The sequence below is a fragment of the Lepidochelys olivacea genome (genome assembly GCF_965140295.1).
Source record: "Lepidochelys olivacea isolate rLepOli2 genome assembly, chromosome: 9".
Lineage (NCBI taxonomy): Eukaryota > Metazoa > Chordata > Testudines > Cheloniidae > Lepidochelys > Lepidochelys olivacea.
The window spans coordinates 61138386-61155799 of record NC_140419.1 but is presented as its reverse complement, the minus strand read 5'-3'; the positions used below and the strand labels follow the sequence as shown (position 1 = coordinate 61155799).

The window sequence follows — 17414 nt, the reverse complement described above, 5'->3', positions numbered from 1 at the left end:
TGGTGCACTGTGGGAAAACTCTACTGTCTGTGTTCATGGGCCAGCTGGGCCACTATTCCTACCAAATGCCATTGACGTAAATGGTGTTATGTGCTGGGGAGGGGAGAGAAGATGGCTCATTTTGGCAGGAGGGCAGTGCTGCGGGGGTGGGGGGGAGTGATCTTGAGTGCTATGTAGCGGAAGTCAGAATGGCATGATGGGAAAACAATGTAAGGCTGTGAGTAGGGTGGAGGGGGGCACAATGGCTTTGCAACATGGCTCCAGCTTATCCGGCTGCACTGAAACCCTGGATGCTCTGAGTGTGCATGTGCCAACCACAGCTCACGCCCCCTGCAGAGGAACGCCCCAGGTGGGACGTACACTGCATCAGAGACACCACACCTGGCTAATGTCCTGGGTGCAGAAGCAGCCCCCAGCGTGCAGCCGCTGGAGCCTTCTGACACCCACTTTACTGACAAGTCTCCCGAAGCAGCAACATGGTGACCCATGGGTCTGCCTAATAATCAAGGTCTTCAGTGCTAGGCACTCCCCCCTGGGAACCCCAGAACTAACTACTTCCTTCCCTGCTCCACTCCGCCCAAGATGTGTGGCCCCAGCCCACATGACCCAGCTGGGGGGATCACTGCTCTCCTCCCAAAGATCCCCCGTCCCTTAAACACACACCCAGCCTGGCTGTTGCCGCTGCAGAGTGGCGAAGTGCATCCCCAGGGATTGGGGTGCAGTGTGCTCCAGCACCTCCCCCTGCTCCCTTATCCCTGCCCCCACTGCACCCAGGAGCCTGCAAGGAAGCTTTGGGGCTGGCACTTAGCAACTTTGATCCCTGCTCCAGGCAAACTCTGGGCAGCAGCGAGCTGGAACAGGACGGGAGAGCAGGCAAACTCTGGGCTGGCTGCCTGCAGTGCACACTGCCCCCAGGAGCTGTGGGATAGATCCGGAGGACTCCCGGGACCTGAGTCAAGCCAGGCTGTGCACACAGGAAAGCACTAGGTCCCAGCTTAACTCAGCCTCAGTCCCTCCAGCCCTGCAGGGACCTGGGTCTGAGGCCTAGGTTAGCACAATTGCAGGGTGGATACAAGGAGGGGTTTGCCTTGAGCCCAGGCTCAGAGCTGGGCTTATCTGGCTGTGCAGACATACACTAAGTGGTCTTGGCCAAGCTGCTTCACCTCACTGGATCTCAGTTTCTCCATCTGTAAAATGGAGCTAATGATACCAGCTTTGGAAACCTCTATGAGGTGTATGGCTGGACACTATAACTGCTATTCCACCCAGAGCCCTGGCACAGTTTAAACTTCACACAGGTGCACCTGACAAGGCTGGGATAGGAGCCGTGTAGTCAATAGGATTTTAATATTTTCACTGGGTTTAAAGTGTCTGACCACCCTCCACCCTGCCCTCACAGAGCTCAACTCTAGGACCTTTGCAGGCAAAGGCTCTGAGTGGCTCTGGGGAAGAAAAGCACACGTACAACCGGTGGATGTGACAGTTATTGGAGTTTACCAAGCTTGCAATAGTTAAAAAGTACAACATTCAGAAATATAAAAATGTGACTTTCGCCATCTCCGAGGGCTGTCCACGGGCAGGGATTGGGCTGACATTGCAAAAGAGGCCACTTACGCCGGGGGAGGGGGAACTGTTTGCATAACACACAAAAATAGTTCACATTCTTTCATCTTGCCCATGGCTGGCCCACTTAGGACAAACAAGCCCTATATATCTATAGGGCTTACTTCCATCTTTGCTGCACAGAACCAGTCCGATAATTTTGTCTAAGTTCAATTGGGGGACATATGAGGAAACCCATCCCTAGCAATCCAATTAATTCCCTGCAGCGCTCCAGATCTGCAAAGTGACACTTCTTTCCTAAAAAGGAGGACTTGTGGCACCTTAGAGACTAACCAATTTATTTGAGCATAAGCTTTTGTGAGCTCCAGCCCACTTCATCGGATAGCTTTCGTGAGCTACTGCTCACTTCATCGGATGCATACTGTGGAAACTGCAGAAGACATTATATACACAGAGATCATGAAACAATACCTCCTCCCACCCCACTCTCCTGCTGGTAATAGCTTATCTAAAGTGATCACTCTCCTTACAATGTGTATGATAATCAAGGTGAGCCATTTCCAGCACAAATCCAGGTTTTCTCACCCCCCACCCCCATACACACACAAACTCACTCTCCTGCTGGTAATAATTCATCCAAACTGACCACTCTCCTTACAATGTGTATGATAATCAAGGTGGGCCATTTCCAGCATAAATCCAAGTTTAACCAGAACTAGGTGCAGACGTTGAACTTGGCAAAACAAGAGCCGCGTTCTCTGTTAAAGCATTGTGGGGGGGGACGCCCTGGCCCCACTGAAGTCTAGGGCAGACCTCCCAGTGACTTCACTAGAGCCAGGATTTCACCCACGGGTTTTTAAGGCCGGGATGCGGAGATTCAAACTTTTTGTTTTGTTTTGTTTTAAAAAAGTGAGTTTTTGATGGTGAAGAAAATCAAGGGAAGATTCTTTTCCTGAAGCAGCTATTTTCATTAGAAGCGCTTTGCAAAGTCCCTTCCTAGCAGGACATTTACAATCCAAGTGCTAAAAATCACACCTCAGTCACATCATACAAAGCCATTGCTAACTGCTGGGTGTAGCATCTTTTCCCTGAGCAATCGTGTACAATACTGTACAGGGTTATTGGCATTTTTTCTTGGCCATAAATTCCAGCAGTAGCTTCTCTTTAACTTTATGCAACTAAACATGTTATTTGTATACTGACCATTCAGATTTTACCCTGCAATATGCAACACTTCCCTAAGGACATGTTGCTTCTACTAAGGCTTACGTTTTTGCCTGGCCTAAAGCCAATTGAGGAATAAATGTCTATGGAAATGCTGAGGCATCTTATTACGCTCATTGTATAACAACTTTGCACAACCTGTTTGAGTTGTTCAAGGACTGGAACCCAGGTCATGCTGGTTTTCGCAGCCACAAATCCAGCTACTGGAACCGAGCAGGAGTATCAGATGACCTCAGACTACATTCTAATTGGTCAACAGCATGTTAATAGGGCAAAGGAATTGTTCTTCATTTGTTCCGCTGGCCAAGGGAGGGGACGCTGGCAGCAGAAGGGTTATGGCACATTCCCAGGTGGGTAGCAGTTCCAAGAGAAATCTGGGGTTCCCATCTCACCTGTTCTTCCTACGCCAGACACCACTTTGGAGATCCTGTTTGGGCAAAACCAAAATAAAATCGGGGCCTTAATTGGGGGCAGACATGGGCCTCAGCAGGATGCTGATCTGCTGCCAAAATCCTGCAAAATGCCACATTTCAGTGCATGAGATTGAGATGAAGAGCAGAGGTTCTAAACTCCGCCCTGGAGGAGCCATCTGGCAAATCCAACTGGAAGATCCAGTGCTGTGTCTTTTGCCTTCCTTACAAGGTAGAGATATTAGGCATAGACCAATGGCTGGGCCACATTTCAAGCCTCGACCCATGCTGCTTGGACCCAGTCAACACAAATGAGACCAGGTAAATAAACCAGCTCCTTGGCAGTGGAGTCAGCAACCCTGTGAACAGCAGGAGCCCACAGCATGGTGACAGATCCAGCTGACTGATGTGTATGTAGTGACTCTTCGCTTGTCTTCTCAACATGGCTGTGATCACACATGGCACTTTATAACCCAGAAAAAGGTGCGCTTATTCAACAGAGCACAGTGATTGGCTCGCCTCACTTCATGTGACGTAAGCAACTTTGTGAGTCACATTCCATGTCTCAGATACATAGGGGACAGAGATGGGAAGGTCCTTCTGGGCCACTGAATCCATCTCCAGGAACATGTGGGATGTGAATTCCAGAGAGAGGGGGTCTGTGATGGGAGACAGATACTACCGTGCAGCCGGGAGAATCTTCAGCCTCAGCGGCATCTGAAGTCTTTCCTGTGGAGACAGCAGGCTGAAGACTATTGGTGGCAGAGGCAGAAGAAACAACAGTGAAGCTTAGAAATTTTTATGATCTATTTTTCCTGAGTTTCTCAGCTCTGTTAACTACAGGCTGAAATTCTGCAAATCCATGACAACGGAAGGAGTAACATGTAATTAAAGAGACCAGAACTGGCAGCGTGAAGAGCTGAGCCTCCTGTAGAGCAAAGTACAAAGTCATCTTGGTAAAAATGGGCCAGTAACGCTTCTGCTGGGATAAAGGCAGAGCAAGGAGTAAACACAAAAGAGCCTGGTGCTTCTCCAGCAGGACTTCCCTAGTGAGGGAGAAGAGCCGGCTCTCCGCTCTGGGTGTGCTATGTTCCTAGGAAAGCAGTGGAGGTTCTAGGACTGGGTCTAAGAGTATAATTTTGCTCTACAGACTGGTTCCGCAAAGATGACTCTCTGGTGCTGCTTCAGTCAAATCAGAGTTGGGAGGAAACTGTCCAACACCAAATGCACGACACCCAGGTTTTGTCTGGTCTCATCTGGAACGGGCATCCCCCCTACTCCTCCCCATCCCCTGAACAGCCAGAATCCAGTTCAGGTTCTGATACAGCCACTCACGTGGGTTATTCCCTTCCCCAGAATGATGGGTCAGGCACCAATCCTCGCCTGCACCCCTGGGGCTCAGAACCATCTGCAGGTGTAGGCCATGCCAGGAGCACTGCTAGAGTGGACACCATCACCATGCTGTGTGGACCCCTCAGTTCGCAGGGGCCTGGAACTTGTCAGCTGCCGTGGGGCTGTTGCTGGGGATTGGAGCTCAGAGCTCTTGCCAGTGCTGGATTCAGCAGCCTATTCACCTGAGAGTGGCAGTGAAACCCGAGCCTGATCATAGCCCCTCCCCTGGGTCACGTGGCATCTTCCCATGCTGCAGGAACCCACCTGGCACTAAGGACACATGGCCCTGCCATTTTCACAGCCTGACTCCCCCACTTCCTCCCTGCTGAATGGGCACAACCCCAGCTCCCCTGCACTGGGTTTGGAGCCTGTTTTCCTGACACAGCCACAGGGGCCTGATTCTCCTCACACGGACACCTGGGTGATCCCGCCCAGGCCAGCACAGTCAGCTGGGTGCAATCCATTAAAGAGAGAACAGAAACAGGCCCACTGTGTCAATCACATACCACACCCCGTGTCAGAGAGGGACAGTTCATTCAACACAGGAGCCTGTGACACCAGCTTGGTTGCTTTTCCTGAGACACACCACATCATGAGAGCTCAGTCCAGGGCAGCTGCTGTGCCGGTGACAGCAGCAGCACCTTGCATGGTCAAGTACAGCAAGGAGAGGTAGCAAACGGTGACCGGTAAGCCAGGAAACTCTTCGGCATTAAATCTCCCAGCAGAGTGGGCTTTTAGCTTCATGTTACAACCCACAGGTGTTCAGGGTCTGAGGGCTGCCATAAAGCTAACGCCCACGCTCGCTGCAGAGTGTCCGTGGAGCGTCCACTTCACAGGGCCCTCCCCGTGATGCATGCTGTGCAGATGGAAACATCTGCTATCCCCTGGCCTGTCTGATAGGTGAATAGCCTGAGAACTCATGGAAAGGGCACAATTCTGAACAGATCCTGGGGGTGCTGAGGGAAGCAGGTCGAATGATTCATTGTGAATTTAGCCCTTTTTCTGGTTCAGAAGCAGTTCCTGGGTTTCTGGCCTTCACAAAGATTTCCAGCTGGGTTGTGAGCTCTTTTTATTGTGACTAGCCACTTGCTGTCATTCATGGGGTGTGACTGATCATTGAAGTCACATGGTATCATTTCAACTCTGACTGGATACCTGAAACTTTTAAAACAGAAGAATAACACCCACCACCTAACGTGACCTTCACCTGTGTTACTATCCAGACAAACCCCCACCTGTGCCAAAATGCATGGTGCCACCAGGACTGGTGAGTGTCTTCCCGCATACACCACTGGCATGCAAATCTTCACCAGCTGGCAATAACGGCCCCACAAACCCCAGCGCTTTCATCTGTGAAAATATCGCAGCTCTTTGCATTATTCAGCCAGCTCCGGTGCTAAGCGCCAGTGCTCCTGCTGGAATCAGCGTGACAGGATCAGGACCTTGAGTCACTGTCGTTCACTATGGTCTGCTGCAGGGTCCTCCTTGTACCAGATTCCAAAGGGAAGGCCACTCAAGGCAGGGCATCACTCCAGGATATCCCATGCCTGTTTTGTCTCAGCCAGTCCTGGATGGGGGGGGGGGGGGCTGCTGGGGGTGTGCTCACTTGCTGCAATGAGTTCCGTTCGCCATGTGCAAAGGGTCACACACACCAGCACATTGGTATTTAGACAAATACAGAAGGAAGAAAAGTCCAGGGTTTTTTTTTTTCTCAAAAATCCTCCATTAAATGTCAAGTTCTTGTCCACCCATTAGTCATCAGCCAGCAACTACTAATTGCCCTGTATCCCTCAAGCCACGGTTTGATCATTAGGGATCTGGTAGGCGTGTATGGGACATGCAAAGTTCTTATTGGTGCTTCACACCCGGGGTCCTTCCGACCAAAATGTCCTGTCTTCCAGGGACCGTGTGTGATGCAAGCTCTGAGCCAAATGAGGTCTGGCCATGAAGTCAAGCAAGAAAACGTTTAGATAGAGAACCCCTGGATTTCAGTGGAGACCCTGCAAACTGGGATGGGTAAATGAGCAAGGCAAGACCTGCTGCTACCAGACTGGCTGGCAGGGGTTGGGAGCCCCCTGGTCAAGCCAGTTGTTCATGCTGTGGTTGTGAGACTCGCTTTCAAACACTGTCTATATTTGTCTAGAAAAGGGCCTGAGAGGCCAGGGCAAGCCCCAGGGCTCTGGGCCTGGGGGATCAGGACTTTGCTTTTGGGCCACTCTCTAGTTTTTCCCTTTGGTGAATGCTGGACTCTGAATGGGGCTGTTTGTAGTGTGAATATCTGCCCGCCTTGCCCCACCCGCTGTTGGCCCACACTGTTCTGTGTGTGGATCGTGGATGGTGTCTCTGTGGGTACATCTACCCTGGAGCTGGAGAGGGAATTTCTAGCTCAGGCAGCCAGACCTGCGCTACCTGGAATTGAGCAGGCACGCTAAAAATAGCAGTGTAGCCATGGCATCGGGCCTGGCAGGAGGGGCCAGCTATTTTGAGTACACTGCCATCTGAACCCTAGGCCAGGCTTTGGTGCCTGGCCCCTACTTGACACTGCGGCTGCGCGTAGACACTAACTTGGTCACTAACACCTTCTGACGTGCCTGCGGCCTGGCTGTGGGGAGCTCCTGGCAGTAGATTTGAGGGTTTACAGTACAATTGGCTAACGTGGCTAGGTTTGGGGGGTTTAATTCTTAACAATGGAAGGAGAGATTCCAAAGAAAAGCCCGGATATGGTCAGAGCCCGAAGTACTTCCCATCCCATTAGCACAACTGTAATGCGCCTGTTAGGACAATCAGATGGTCTCCCCCTTGTTGCTGGGGCTGCTAGTGGGAAGGTGCCAGGCACGGACATTGCACACAACATAGGCATGAAGGCTACTGCTGTGATTCCGTCCCCTCCAGGGCCGCGGTGCAGGGACAGCACAAGGTGAGCGCATGGCACTCCTTGTGGGAATGGAACCAACAATGGGTTTGCACAAGCGCCCCTGAAATGCTGCTGCTGAGCTGAGCTGGCCGAGCGTGGGGATCCCTGGAACTGGCTCTCTGGTTTGTGAGCCCTGAGCCCTATTCTCGGGGCTGGTTTGTTGCTTGTGACAATGCCCAAACCGGAGACCACTGACCTCGTTTGTGAGACTGGGCACCACCGAAGTCACATGGCAGTGTTTTTGCTCTCTGATTGGATGACTGAAACTATTTAGGCAGGTGACTCAGGAATCACACCATTTGCAGGGTGAATAAACCTTGGTGCTACAATCCCTGGGACATTGTATCCATGAAGCATTTCCCGAGTGCCTGGCCATTGCCAAATGTCTACCAACAACCGCCCCCCGTGTGACAGCTCTGCTTACACAAACAGCATCCTCAAAATTACCATGCAGAGTTGTGCTGCACCAGAATAAATAACCCTACCACAGCAGGTCAGCTCTGATTGCGTTGCCCCACTGATTTCTCATTCCTCACAAGTCCAGTCCTGCACGCAGTCACAGCATAGTGCGTGGACCTCAGCAGAGTCCTGGCTCCCACTACTTTCACCTGGCTTGTTTTTAGTTATTACTTGGATTAGCTGTGATGTGTAGTTCAGGGGCAGACCCAGCTCTGGTCTCTAGAGGGCTCAGTCTCTGGGCCTTTCCTAACTACTCATGGATTGCCAATGATGTCTGCTTTTCCTTCCTTCTGCCACTAGATGAAGCCAGAATAATTCACTGCTCGGGATGACCCCTGGCTACCAGAAGCTCTTTCTCGGTGGTGTGGCATCATCCTGGCCTGTCAGCAGGGAGTTCTCTCTGCATTCCCATAGCCTCACACACGTGTCCACTGTCTCTGCCTCTCTGCAAAGCATCATGCATAGCGAGTGCTATATAACCAGAACAGGGACATGATCATCCATTGCTGCCCACTCCTTCCGGGCGTCTCCCCAGGGTAGACCCACCAGCTAGTTCCAGGGGCATGCTGAAGACTGGGGGCTGCCCTCAGATGAATGTGCTGCTGGCTCCTTCCATGCTGCAGTCACCCCCACCTCCTGCTGTGCGCTTCAGACAAGGAGCATGCCAGAGCCTGGCGGGGGGCTGATGGGAAGCAGACAGCTGCACCTTTGATCGTGGCACTGGCAGGTTGTTTCCCCCCACTTTTATTATTATGTTAAAAATATTAAGTGAACAGTCTGGGTGTCTTTGATCAGCGTGTTCCTGCGGCAGCAGCTCTTGGGACTGACAGGGAGTGAAGGGAATGCAGACTGGGGAAAGCATCTTGTTTGATAAAACATCAATACAGGCCTGTGGGACTCTGCAAGGGGCTGAGTCATCAGGAGCGCAGGGCGCTCGCAGAATCAGGCCCTGACTCAGCAATGCAAAGACTGCGCTTGGTGCTCATTTCAGTAGCTTTGCTTTAAAGCGAGCCATTCCCCCAAACCCACTGCTGATTCCCTTCCACTAGAGTACCGCGGGGAGGGAGCTCACAGCGCAATGCCTGTGGGCGGGGGACCCTGACAGAAGCATTCACAGCAATCAATCTTGTGAAAGCCAGTTGTGATTTGGAAGCATTTGTATCCGACCCAGGTCTGCACAGCAGGAGGAAGCTCAGGGAGAGGGGAATTTGTTGTCTGAAAGCCAGGAATGGGGCCAGAGCAAACCCCCAACCCAACACCCCTCACCTTGGAGGGGTCTGAAATCCAGCTATGGCTAAGGCACCTCTCAGACAACCCAAAGCTGTCCAGCAGGGAGCAGGCCAGCCAGCCTGGGGGCTTGCAGTGCAAGTGCCAATGGGTGTAGGGCACTGCCTGCCTGTGTGGGAATGGAAGCAGGCCGGGGCCTCGGCTCTTCAGTGATTGTCACCGCATTCAAGGGGGGTTGGGCGGCTGTCAGGCAGCCTGTACATGACTCGCCCGGGATTTGTGCATCCTTGTCACATTAGCAGACACCCACTGTGTGTGTGTGACAAGTGTGCATGGCGCAGGATGGCCCAGCTGTGTGCACACACAATGCTCATGTGTCGCAGGGATGCGGCGCCTGGCTCAGCCCAGGTGTAACTCCACCGAACAGCAGCCTGCCTGCGTCCGAGGGACACACCAGAGCATAGGTAAAGTGCGTTTAGTGAGCAAGGTGACAGACTCCTCAGATATCCTAGAGGGAAGGAGAGCAGACCAGTGGGAGATAGCTGATCAATCAGATCAGATTGATAGGTAAGAGAGTTTGTCTTATGAAGGAAAATAAGCCATGCCTAGCACCTCCTGAGACACGGCTCGTATCTGACTCACAGGAGAGGAGTGGTGTTGTTCTTCAAGGCCAGCTACAATATGGTTTGGGCAGAACCCCTGGGGCTGGTCCCAGGGATGCTTGGTGTCTGGGCAGGGAAGGCCATGCCGTGGGTCCCTCCCGTGCTCAGTAGGACCCTAGACTCTCTAGACTGTCTCCAGCAGGGGCAGGAGGAACCAGGCTGTGAAGATTCCTGGTGAGGCTGAGTCCATGGCCTCCTACAATGCCCTTCAATCCTATGTCAGACACAGAGCCAGCGGAGGAGACACAAGCCGCTTTGCCAATGACTTGCCAAGTGCCTCTAGCTAAGTCGGTCCTTTTGATTTTCAGCAAGTTGCTTCAGCCTTCCCGTTTCCTTTGCAGAAAGGCACCTCCTTTCGTAGGTTAGCTGGGCCAAAGTCATCCTGAGCAGAATCCCAAGGACAGCCAGGCTACACCATGGATCAGTTTGCCCCAGGCACTTGCCATTTCAGGTCTTGGTCCTGCTAAGAGCATGTGGCCCCTTGTGCCCAGACAGATTCCCCCTGGGCTGAGCATACAGCACTCACGGCAGGGCTGGGCCTGGCCTTGGCTTGCTCCCTCTCTGAGCGTCAGTTCTGGATGTTCCTTCCTTTTGGCTGACAACAGGTCCATTTCTCTCCCTGCAGCATCGCCAGGGGCTGGCAGCTGGCATCGTGTGGACAGCACCGGTGGAAGCTCTCAGAAGAGCGTTAGAACCTGGCCAGGGAGTGACTGAGGGTCACTTTGGTTGAACAGTGCGTCTGGAGCATCTCAGTTCTTCCAAAGCAACCTACATTCTAACTGGCCCTTCTGTCTCTGCTGCCATCTGTTCAGCTCAACTCAGCACTGGGGTCTTTGTCCGGGGAAGGAAAATTACAAAGTCAAATGAAAGAGAAAAAACATCATCAACATTTCGCAGGATCAAAGCTATTTAAAGTACCACACGCTGAAGCGAATGAACAGTTTCAAGCTAGCTTCGTCGTGGGCACTGGGTTACAACTGGGGCTGAACTGGAGACCACTTGCAGAGCCCCAAAGAGCAGGAGGACAAGTCCCCACTTGTCATCAGACCCTGGGAAGCTGCTGGGCTGATGCAGGAAGGAATAGGAAGCCCACTGTCATCTGAGGATGGCCCTGCTCATGATGACCGATGTCTGCCTTCTCCATTCCACAGGCGTCTCCTTCCACTGTATCTCCGCTGGAAACGAGGCCAGGAGCCGACTGCACAGGGGTGCGGGCTCTGTAGTTAAGACATTTACCTTCCGTCTGCTGGAGTCCCCAGGGAGACACAAAAAAGATTTGCAAATTGCCAATAAAGAAAGGAAAAAATTACACAAATCCCAGCAGGACAGGATGTCCTCACAGCACCAGCCTGGTAGAGTGCAGCCCCTGCGGCTGGAGCTGGGCTTTGAAGAGCCAGCATAAAACTCCCAGCAATGCTGTCTCCACCCCTCCCTGGCCAGGATGAAGTCGGGGTGGTCAGGGCTGGGTTCTGGCACCGCTTGGGTTGTCTAACTCAGGGGCAAACTCCATCATGACCCGCCGAGCCAGTGGATTTGTGCTCTTAAGAAGCTCTGCTGCGGAGGTGCGAGTACCGGGACTGGCCTTGCTGCCTTTCTTCTGTAGCAGGGCCTTGAAGTCTTCATTCCGACTGGAGGCTCTGCCAGGGCCTCCTGTTGCTGGGGGGGACTCGCAGGCCGGGTGCCCAGCTGGGTTCTTCACCGGGGAGTGAGAATTCTGCCTGCTGCTGAAGGCATCTCCTGGCTCCTTCCAGCCCAGCAGCTTCCTCTTTGACCTAAAGACAAAAGAAGCCTGTGGTTGGCGTGGCTGTGGCGGTGTGTTCCAGATCCTGAGGCAGAGGCGCTCACAAAAGGGCATTCCCCACAACCCCCAGGCAGGCGGCTGCATCCCACCCATAACTGTGGTGAACGCCTGACCCCCAGATATGTGGCCGTGCCCTCACTGCGACCCGGAAATGTTCCATCCACTGGAAACTTACGTATAACAGCCAACAGCACGGCCAATCAGTGCAGAGAGATGCAGAACCCAGTTACTTCACTGAGCTCCATTGCACAACATCATCGAGAATAGGCCAAATTCACCCCTGGTGCCAGCCCCTGAAGTCAGTGGAGCTGCTTTAGGTAAGAATCTGGGCCAACACTGCCTGCAAAGGATTCTCAGGCCAGTGAGAGGTCCTGGCCTGGCAGCTCTGGACCCTGACCCTCTTCCCCTTGGAGTGAGGAGAGCAGAGGCAGAAGCAGGAAGTGCTATATTCTGCCATGGTGCCACCCTCCCGCTCGTCCCAGTGCCCAGACCAGGAGGGGAGGGGAGTTCAGCCTCCAGGGCACTTGGCACATCCAGTGTTTGGCCAGCAAGGGGGACAACTGGTGCCACTTGGTGATGGGGGGATGCGCTGTGGATAGCGGGAACTGCATTGAATCCACCCACTTCCCTTCCGAGAAGCCACAGAGCAGCCAGCAGGTGGCGATGACCAGTGAGGAGCTATAGACTCCCCAGTCCAGTGGTGCCCCCCACTCCCGCCAGCACAGAGCTGTCCAGCTCCTGTGACAAGCCCTGGCTCCCTGGCAGAACTGAAAGGGGCCTGGCTAAAGGGCTGCTGCCCCAGCCAGCACAGACGGGAGGCCCTGTCTGGTGCACTTCCCAGGGTCAGCTCTGCAGCTGGGCCAGTCCCAGGCACAAAGGGCTGCTGGGGGCACAGGGTGAGACTCGGGTTCTGCGTCCAGCCCTGTGCTGACAGCAGGCCAGGAACACAAGATCTGAAATAAAGGCAGCTGGCTGCCCAGGGCTCTCTGTGGAGCCGCAGCACCGCCCGGCGTCCTGGAGAGAAATCTGTCCAGATTTTAGAGCCGGCCTCTCGGTGAGCAATGGGCCCAGCACCACCAGAGTGGTCGGGGCTTGCAGCTGAAGGCCCCGAGTGCACTTAGACACACAACTGGAACCGGGGTGCCATGCCATGGTCATCTCTCTTGCCCTGGTCTGCTCAGGGAACTCAGTGCGTGGGGTGGGAGCCAAGCCGGTAGCCCTGGAGACAGAGGGGCCTTGTTTATCCTCAGAGCTGGGACTGGCCTCACCCAGATGAGTTTAGCCCCATGGACTGCTCAGTCCTCAGCTCTGCGGAGACCAGCCCCCAATAACTGCCTGCTGGGCCGGAGACTCCCAGAGGCCAACAGTGGGTAAACGCGATGGGGGTGTGAGTTTTCCGTTCACAACATGGGCTGGTACCTGTGGATGACGGTAAATAGATCCTCTGTTGTACGGGTTGTCACAAATACATCATCATCCTCTTCCACGATCGACTCGGCTGTTTTGTCACTTACAAAACTCCTCTCATCAGCGCTGAGCTCCACGGAATCCCCTAGACAGAGGGAAGAACAGCCATGAGCTGGGCTTGCTGAGAGCAGGATGGAGGGAAATGTTCCCAGCATGGCGGGGGCCTTTCCCAGGAGATGCGTGGGATCAGCCCGTTGGAACAAGCTGAGGATATCTGTATCCATGTGTGTGTCCGGACTGGGGCACCCCTAGGTAACCTGGCTCTGCACATTCCTGTGGCTCAACAGGAGCAGAATCCCAGAGTTAGTACCAGCAGCACCTGTCCTGCCCGCCTTCCCGGGCGCTGCGACTGACCAGACGGCACAAGCGCACAGCTCCCCTTCCTGCACGCACGCACCACCCGGGAGACACCTGGGCTACAATGAGACTCAGACAACGATCCTGCAGTCCTCGCACAGGCAGCTCTGGCTGCTGGCCATGGGGTCTCCGGCTGGGCATCCCAGGGTGCCCTGGCCACGTCCTGGCATGGGTAGCCGCCTGCCAGCTCTGTTGAGCACTTCCCACTTTTATACCGGCTCTGGGGAATGCACCCCACCTCCTATGGGCTGCGGGGAAACGCAGCAGAGAAGAGCCAGTTGCAGCAGCTGCAGCCAAAGCCAGGGCTCCTCACGTGCGCAGAACTCGCTGCAGCACGGCTGGACGTTCTCTGCCCTGTGCTCACCAGCTGTTTGTCCAACCCCCCTTCTCTCCCGCAGCCTCACTCCACATCCGCCCCCTTACCTTCCCCCTCCCTCCCAAGTAGCTGCACCCCTCTTAAGTGCCCCCCCACTTGCTGCCTTGCCATTGGTCGCTTTGCTGGGGTGTTCTGCCCATTCCCCAAGTCTGCGCTGGCTATTGGTCCGTAAGAACTGTCTGCGATGCTGTGTCCGTACAGCGTCTAGCACAGCAGGGCCTGTTGGCACCATTGCAATGGATGCGTTAACTAATAATACCCCCTTCCCCTCCTCAGCCAATGGAGCCTGCCAGTGCCCCTGGGGTGGGCAGGCCAGGAGAGACCTGCAGACAGGAGCCCAGCAAGCCAGTGCCAGGACCAGGGCTAGACTAGTCAGCTCCTACCTGCCTGCCGGTGCTTACCCCACCCTGCCCTTCGGGGCAGCCCACTTCCCTTGCAGACACATTCCACTCTCTACCAGGTCTTTTACATCTCTGGGCTGATCAGCAGCTGCCACGCTCTGCCCCAGAGTTAACTGCTTTTCAGGGCTGGGTGGGACGATCCCTGGGCAGCGGTGTGGGTAGAGCTCTGGGGTCTAACACCGACGCTGTCGGCATGGTTTCTTGGGGGGGGGGGGGGAAGGGGTCTGGCCACGCCGCAAGGAGCTGCTTGGCCAAGGCTGTGCACCCAGGTGTGCAGTGAGCCATTCAGACGCCCCAGCGAGCTGCACATGGCAGCGATTCCCAAGGCATGCCCAGGGTGCCGAGGGGGCAGAGAAGCTGTGACACTGACCTGCAGGACTCTGCCCAGGCATGGCAGCAGCTGGGGGGCTCGAGTTCTTCCCCATGGCCTCGGGTGATGGCAGGTAGTCCGCGTCTGGGTCGCAGCAGCTGGTGTCCTCATGCAAGGTGATGATGGGGCTGGGCGTTAGCCTGGGATCCCCCAGGCAGGCTCCCAGGTGGGGCGGAGGAGGGGTGAGCGGCAGGTACAGCACGCTAGGCTTCTTGGGGACGGGGGGCGGGACTTTGGCTTTCCTCTTCTCCCCCTCGGGTCCACGGGGGGCGCCGCTCCTCTCTGGCTGGGCTCTGGGCTCCTCCTCCAGGCTGCTCTGGGACAGTCGCCGCAGTCCTGAGAAAAAGATCCCTGGGCAGCCCTGGGAGGGCGCCAGCGGAGAGGGGAGCTCTCCAGGGCTCCTGGCCTCTGGGCTCCTCTTAGGCTTGGGTTTCCGAATGACCATGTAGATGTCCTGCAGCCCCCTCTCCTGGGCAGAGGTGCCCTGCAGCGTGGGCGGGGAGGTGGGAGATGCCAGGGTAGACTCCTCCTGCAGAGGTGGGGGCTTGGCCATGATGTTTGGGGGCCATTTGGCCAGCGGTGGCTTCTCTGCCACGGGCGGTTTTGCTTTCCTTCCTGGAAGTGGTATGGCATCACCCTCATGCTCCTCGGCGCGGTCTGGGCTGTCCAGGTCATCCTCGGGCTCGGACCTGCTGACGGAGCGCAGGCGCACGGACCTCAGGTCCGACTGGGTGACCACGGGCATGATGGGCTGGATCGGGCTCGTCTTCGGGCCGAGCTTGGTCCCGAAGGTGGAGTCCGAATGATGCCTGCTCACCTTGGTCTTCCCCTTGAGTGAGATCTTCAGCCCAGAAAGGTCCAGGTGTGTCAGAGGTGTGATGGGCAGGTCGAAGGAGAGCCGGGATTTGGGGCTTTTTTCCATCGGTGATGGGGGGGGCAGGGAGGACTTCCTTTCGGGCACCAGCGGCCTCACCTTGACGGTCTGGTGGGGGGAATGCCCGAAAATTGCCAAGGTGGGGATGGTGGGCGTTGGGGTCTCCGACTGGCTGGAGTAGCCACTGGAGGGGGACATCAGCCTCACGGGCCGCCCTGGGGAGGAGCTCTTTAGCTCCACTTCCGCGGAGAGCTGGGAGGGCGTGGTGGCCCTGGAAATGGAGGGGGATGGGAGGGACTCAGAGCTGCCCTGGGCCTTTGTGCATTCGATCACAGTGGTACCTGTGGCAGTACTGGAACCGGACAGGGACCGGTAGGGATCGCTGGCTTTCCAGTCCGCAAGGCACCAGTCCTGGGAAAAACGTCCGCCGTCCAGGTCCCTGGCAGGAGGCACTGCTGTGTTACCCTGGGTGTCCATGGGCACCACAGCACAGCCCTGAGGATCCAAGGGGAGACAAAGGCTCTTGGGCCGCAGCTCCTTCGGCAGCGCTGTGCCAGGCTCTGTGCTGAGCCCCTGCCCATCTTTAATCAGTGAGACGCTGCGCATGGGGGGAGACGGCTTCTTCTTCGCCTTCTTGAGAGAGATGCTCTTGGAGCGGCGCCTCCGCTGGGCATCCTGCTCCACCCCCAGGGAGATGTTGTCCGTGCTGGTGCTGCCCTCGGAGCTGGCACTGGGGTAGCTCAGGGCGTAGGTCCCGCTGCCTCTCCTGTTCTCAGGGTAGGTGATGTCCACAGAACAGAGCGAGCCCGAGTCTGTGGGCACAGACAGCGACCTCTCGCGGAACGGGCAGGCCCTGCCCCCCAGCTCCAGCCGGGAGGGCGCAGCCCCCTCTGCGCCACTGTCCAGGAAGGTCACCTTGGCCTCTCTCCCCTCAGGTGTCTCGCTGCTGGCAGCGTTCAGTGGGGACTCTGGAGCAGTGCAGGGGAACACACAGGGCCCATTGCTTCCTGGCTGCTGGTCTTTCGCGATGAAGAAGGAGGCCGCGCCATCGCAGCGCTCGGGCGAGCCCAGGCCTGGAGACCCCGGGGAGCCGCCGGGCAAGGGATACGCTGCGTCCTCCTCGGCCGGGCTCAGGCAGTTGAAGGAAGCTGTGTTCCAGGGAGGGGAGAAGGTGGCGTCCTTTGGCCCATTGCAGGCAGGGCGGGTGCAGGCCACAGCTGTGCCCTCCATCCTGGCAGGAGGCTGGTAGCAGCGCGCCTGCAGGCCTCCCCCAAGGTCACTGAACGTCTTTCTCAGTGGCACTGCCGGCGGCTGCGGGGTGCAGGGATGCCGGGGCACGCTCTTCCCATTTGCAGCCTCGGGGACAAAGCTGCAGGACACTGACTCCCCAATGGGCGCGTGGGGCGTGAACGTGGGGCCGTTGCTGCTGCCTGGAAGGACAGACACAAGAACAGGTCAGCGCGGAGCAAGCAGCTAATGGAGCTCCAGCCGCAGGAGGGGCCACCAAACTGTGCACTCATCCACTGCCCACGGAGAGCCCTGGGAACCACGCTCACGCCTACCCGCACCACACGCGCCGGGCGCCTGTCTGCTCTGCGCCCAGAGCCCCAGCTGGCCTGCCTCTGCCCTGCTACCGGGTGTCAGCGCGGTGCTGAGCTCTGTCTGGCCTCTGAACAGAGCGAGAGCTGGGCCCGCCCTGAACAGAAGGGACCCTCCACGCGATCATTTCCTTCTCCAATCATGCAAGCTGGGCTCAGCCGTCTGCAGCATCAGTGCCCAACTCTGCACAGTCCTGCGTTCATGTGGGGGAGTAGTGGGGGAGGGCAGGCTGGGGGATGGATGAGCTGGGGTCAGGGCAGAGGATCCCCCACCCCCAGCTCCGCAGAAATCAGCCTGGGACCCACTCTGTCCTCCTGC

General features: G+C 55.9%; 1 protein-coding gene across 1 annotated transcript in view; it reads right to left on the bottom strand.

Moving 5' to 3' along the window:
- Positions 1-1471: 1471 nt before the first annotated feature.
- The window catches only part of NHSL2 (NHS like 2), an 80782-nt gene continuing 64839 nt past the window's right edge, over positions 1472-17414 (bottom strand). Inside the window, exons 6-8 of the mRNA XM_084639508.1 lie at positions 14624-16927; positions 13072-13204; positions 1472-11623 (exon numbers count right to left, since the gene is read on the bottom strand). Coding sequence (XP_084495634.1) covers positions 11308-11623; positions 13072-13204; positions 14624-16927 — 2753 coding nt within the window. The 3' untranslated portion in view covers positions 1472-11307. The remainder of the gene's footprint in view (positions 11624-13071; positions 13205-14623; positions 16928-17414) is intronic.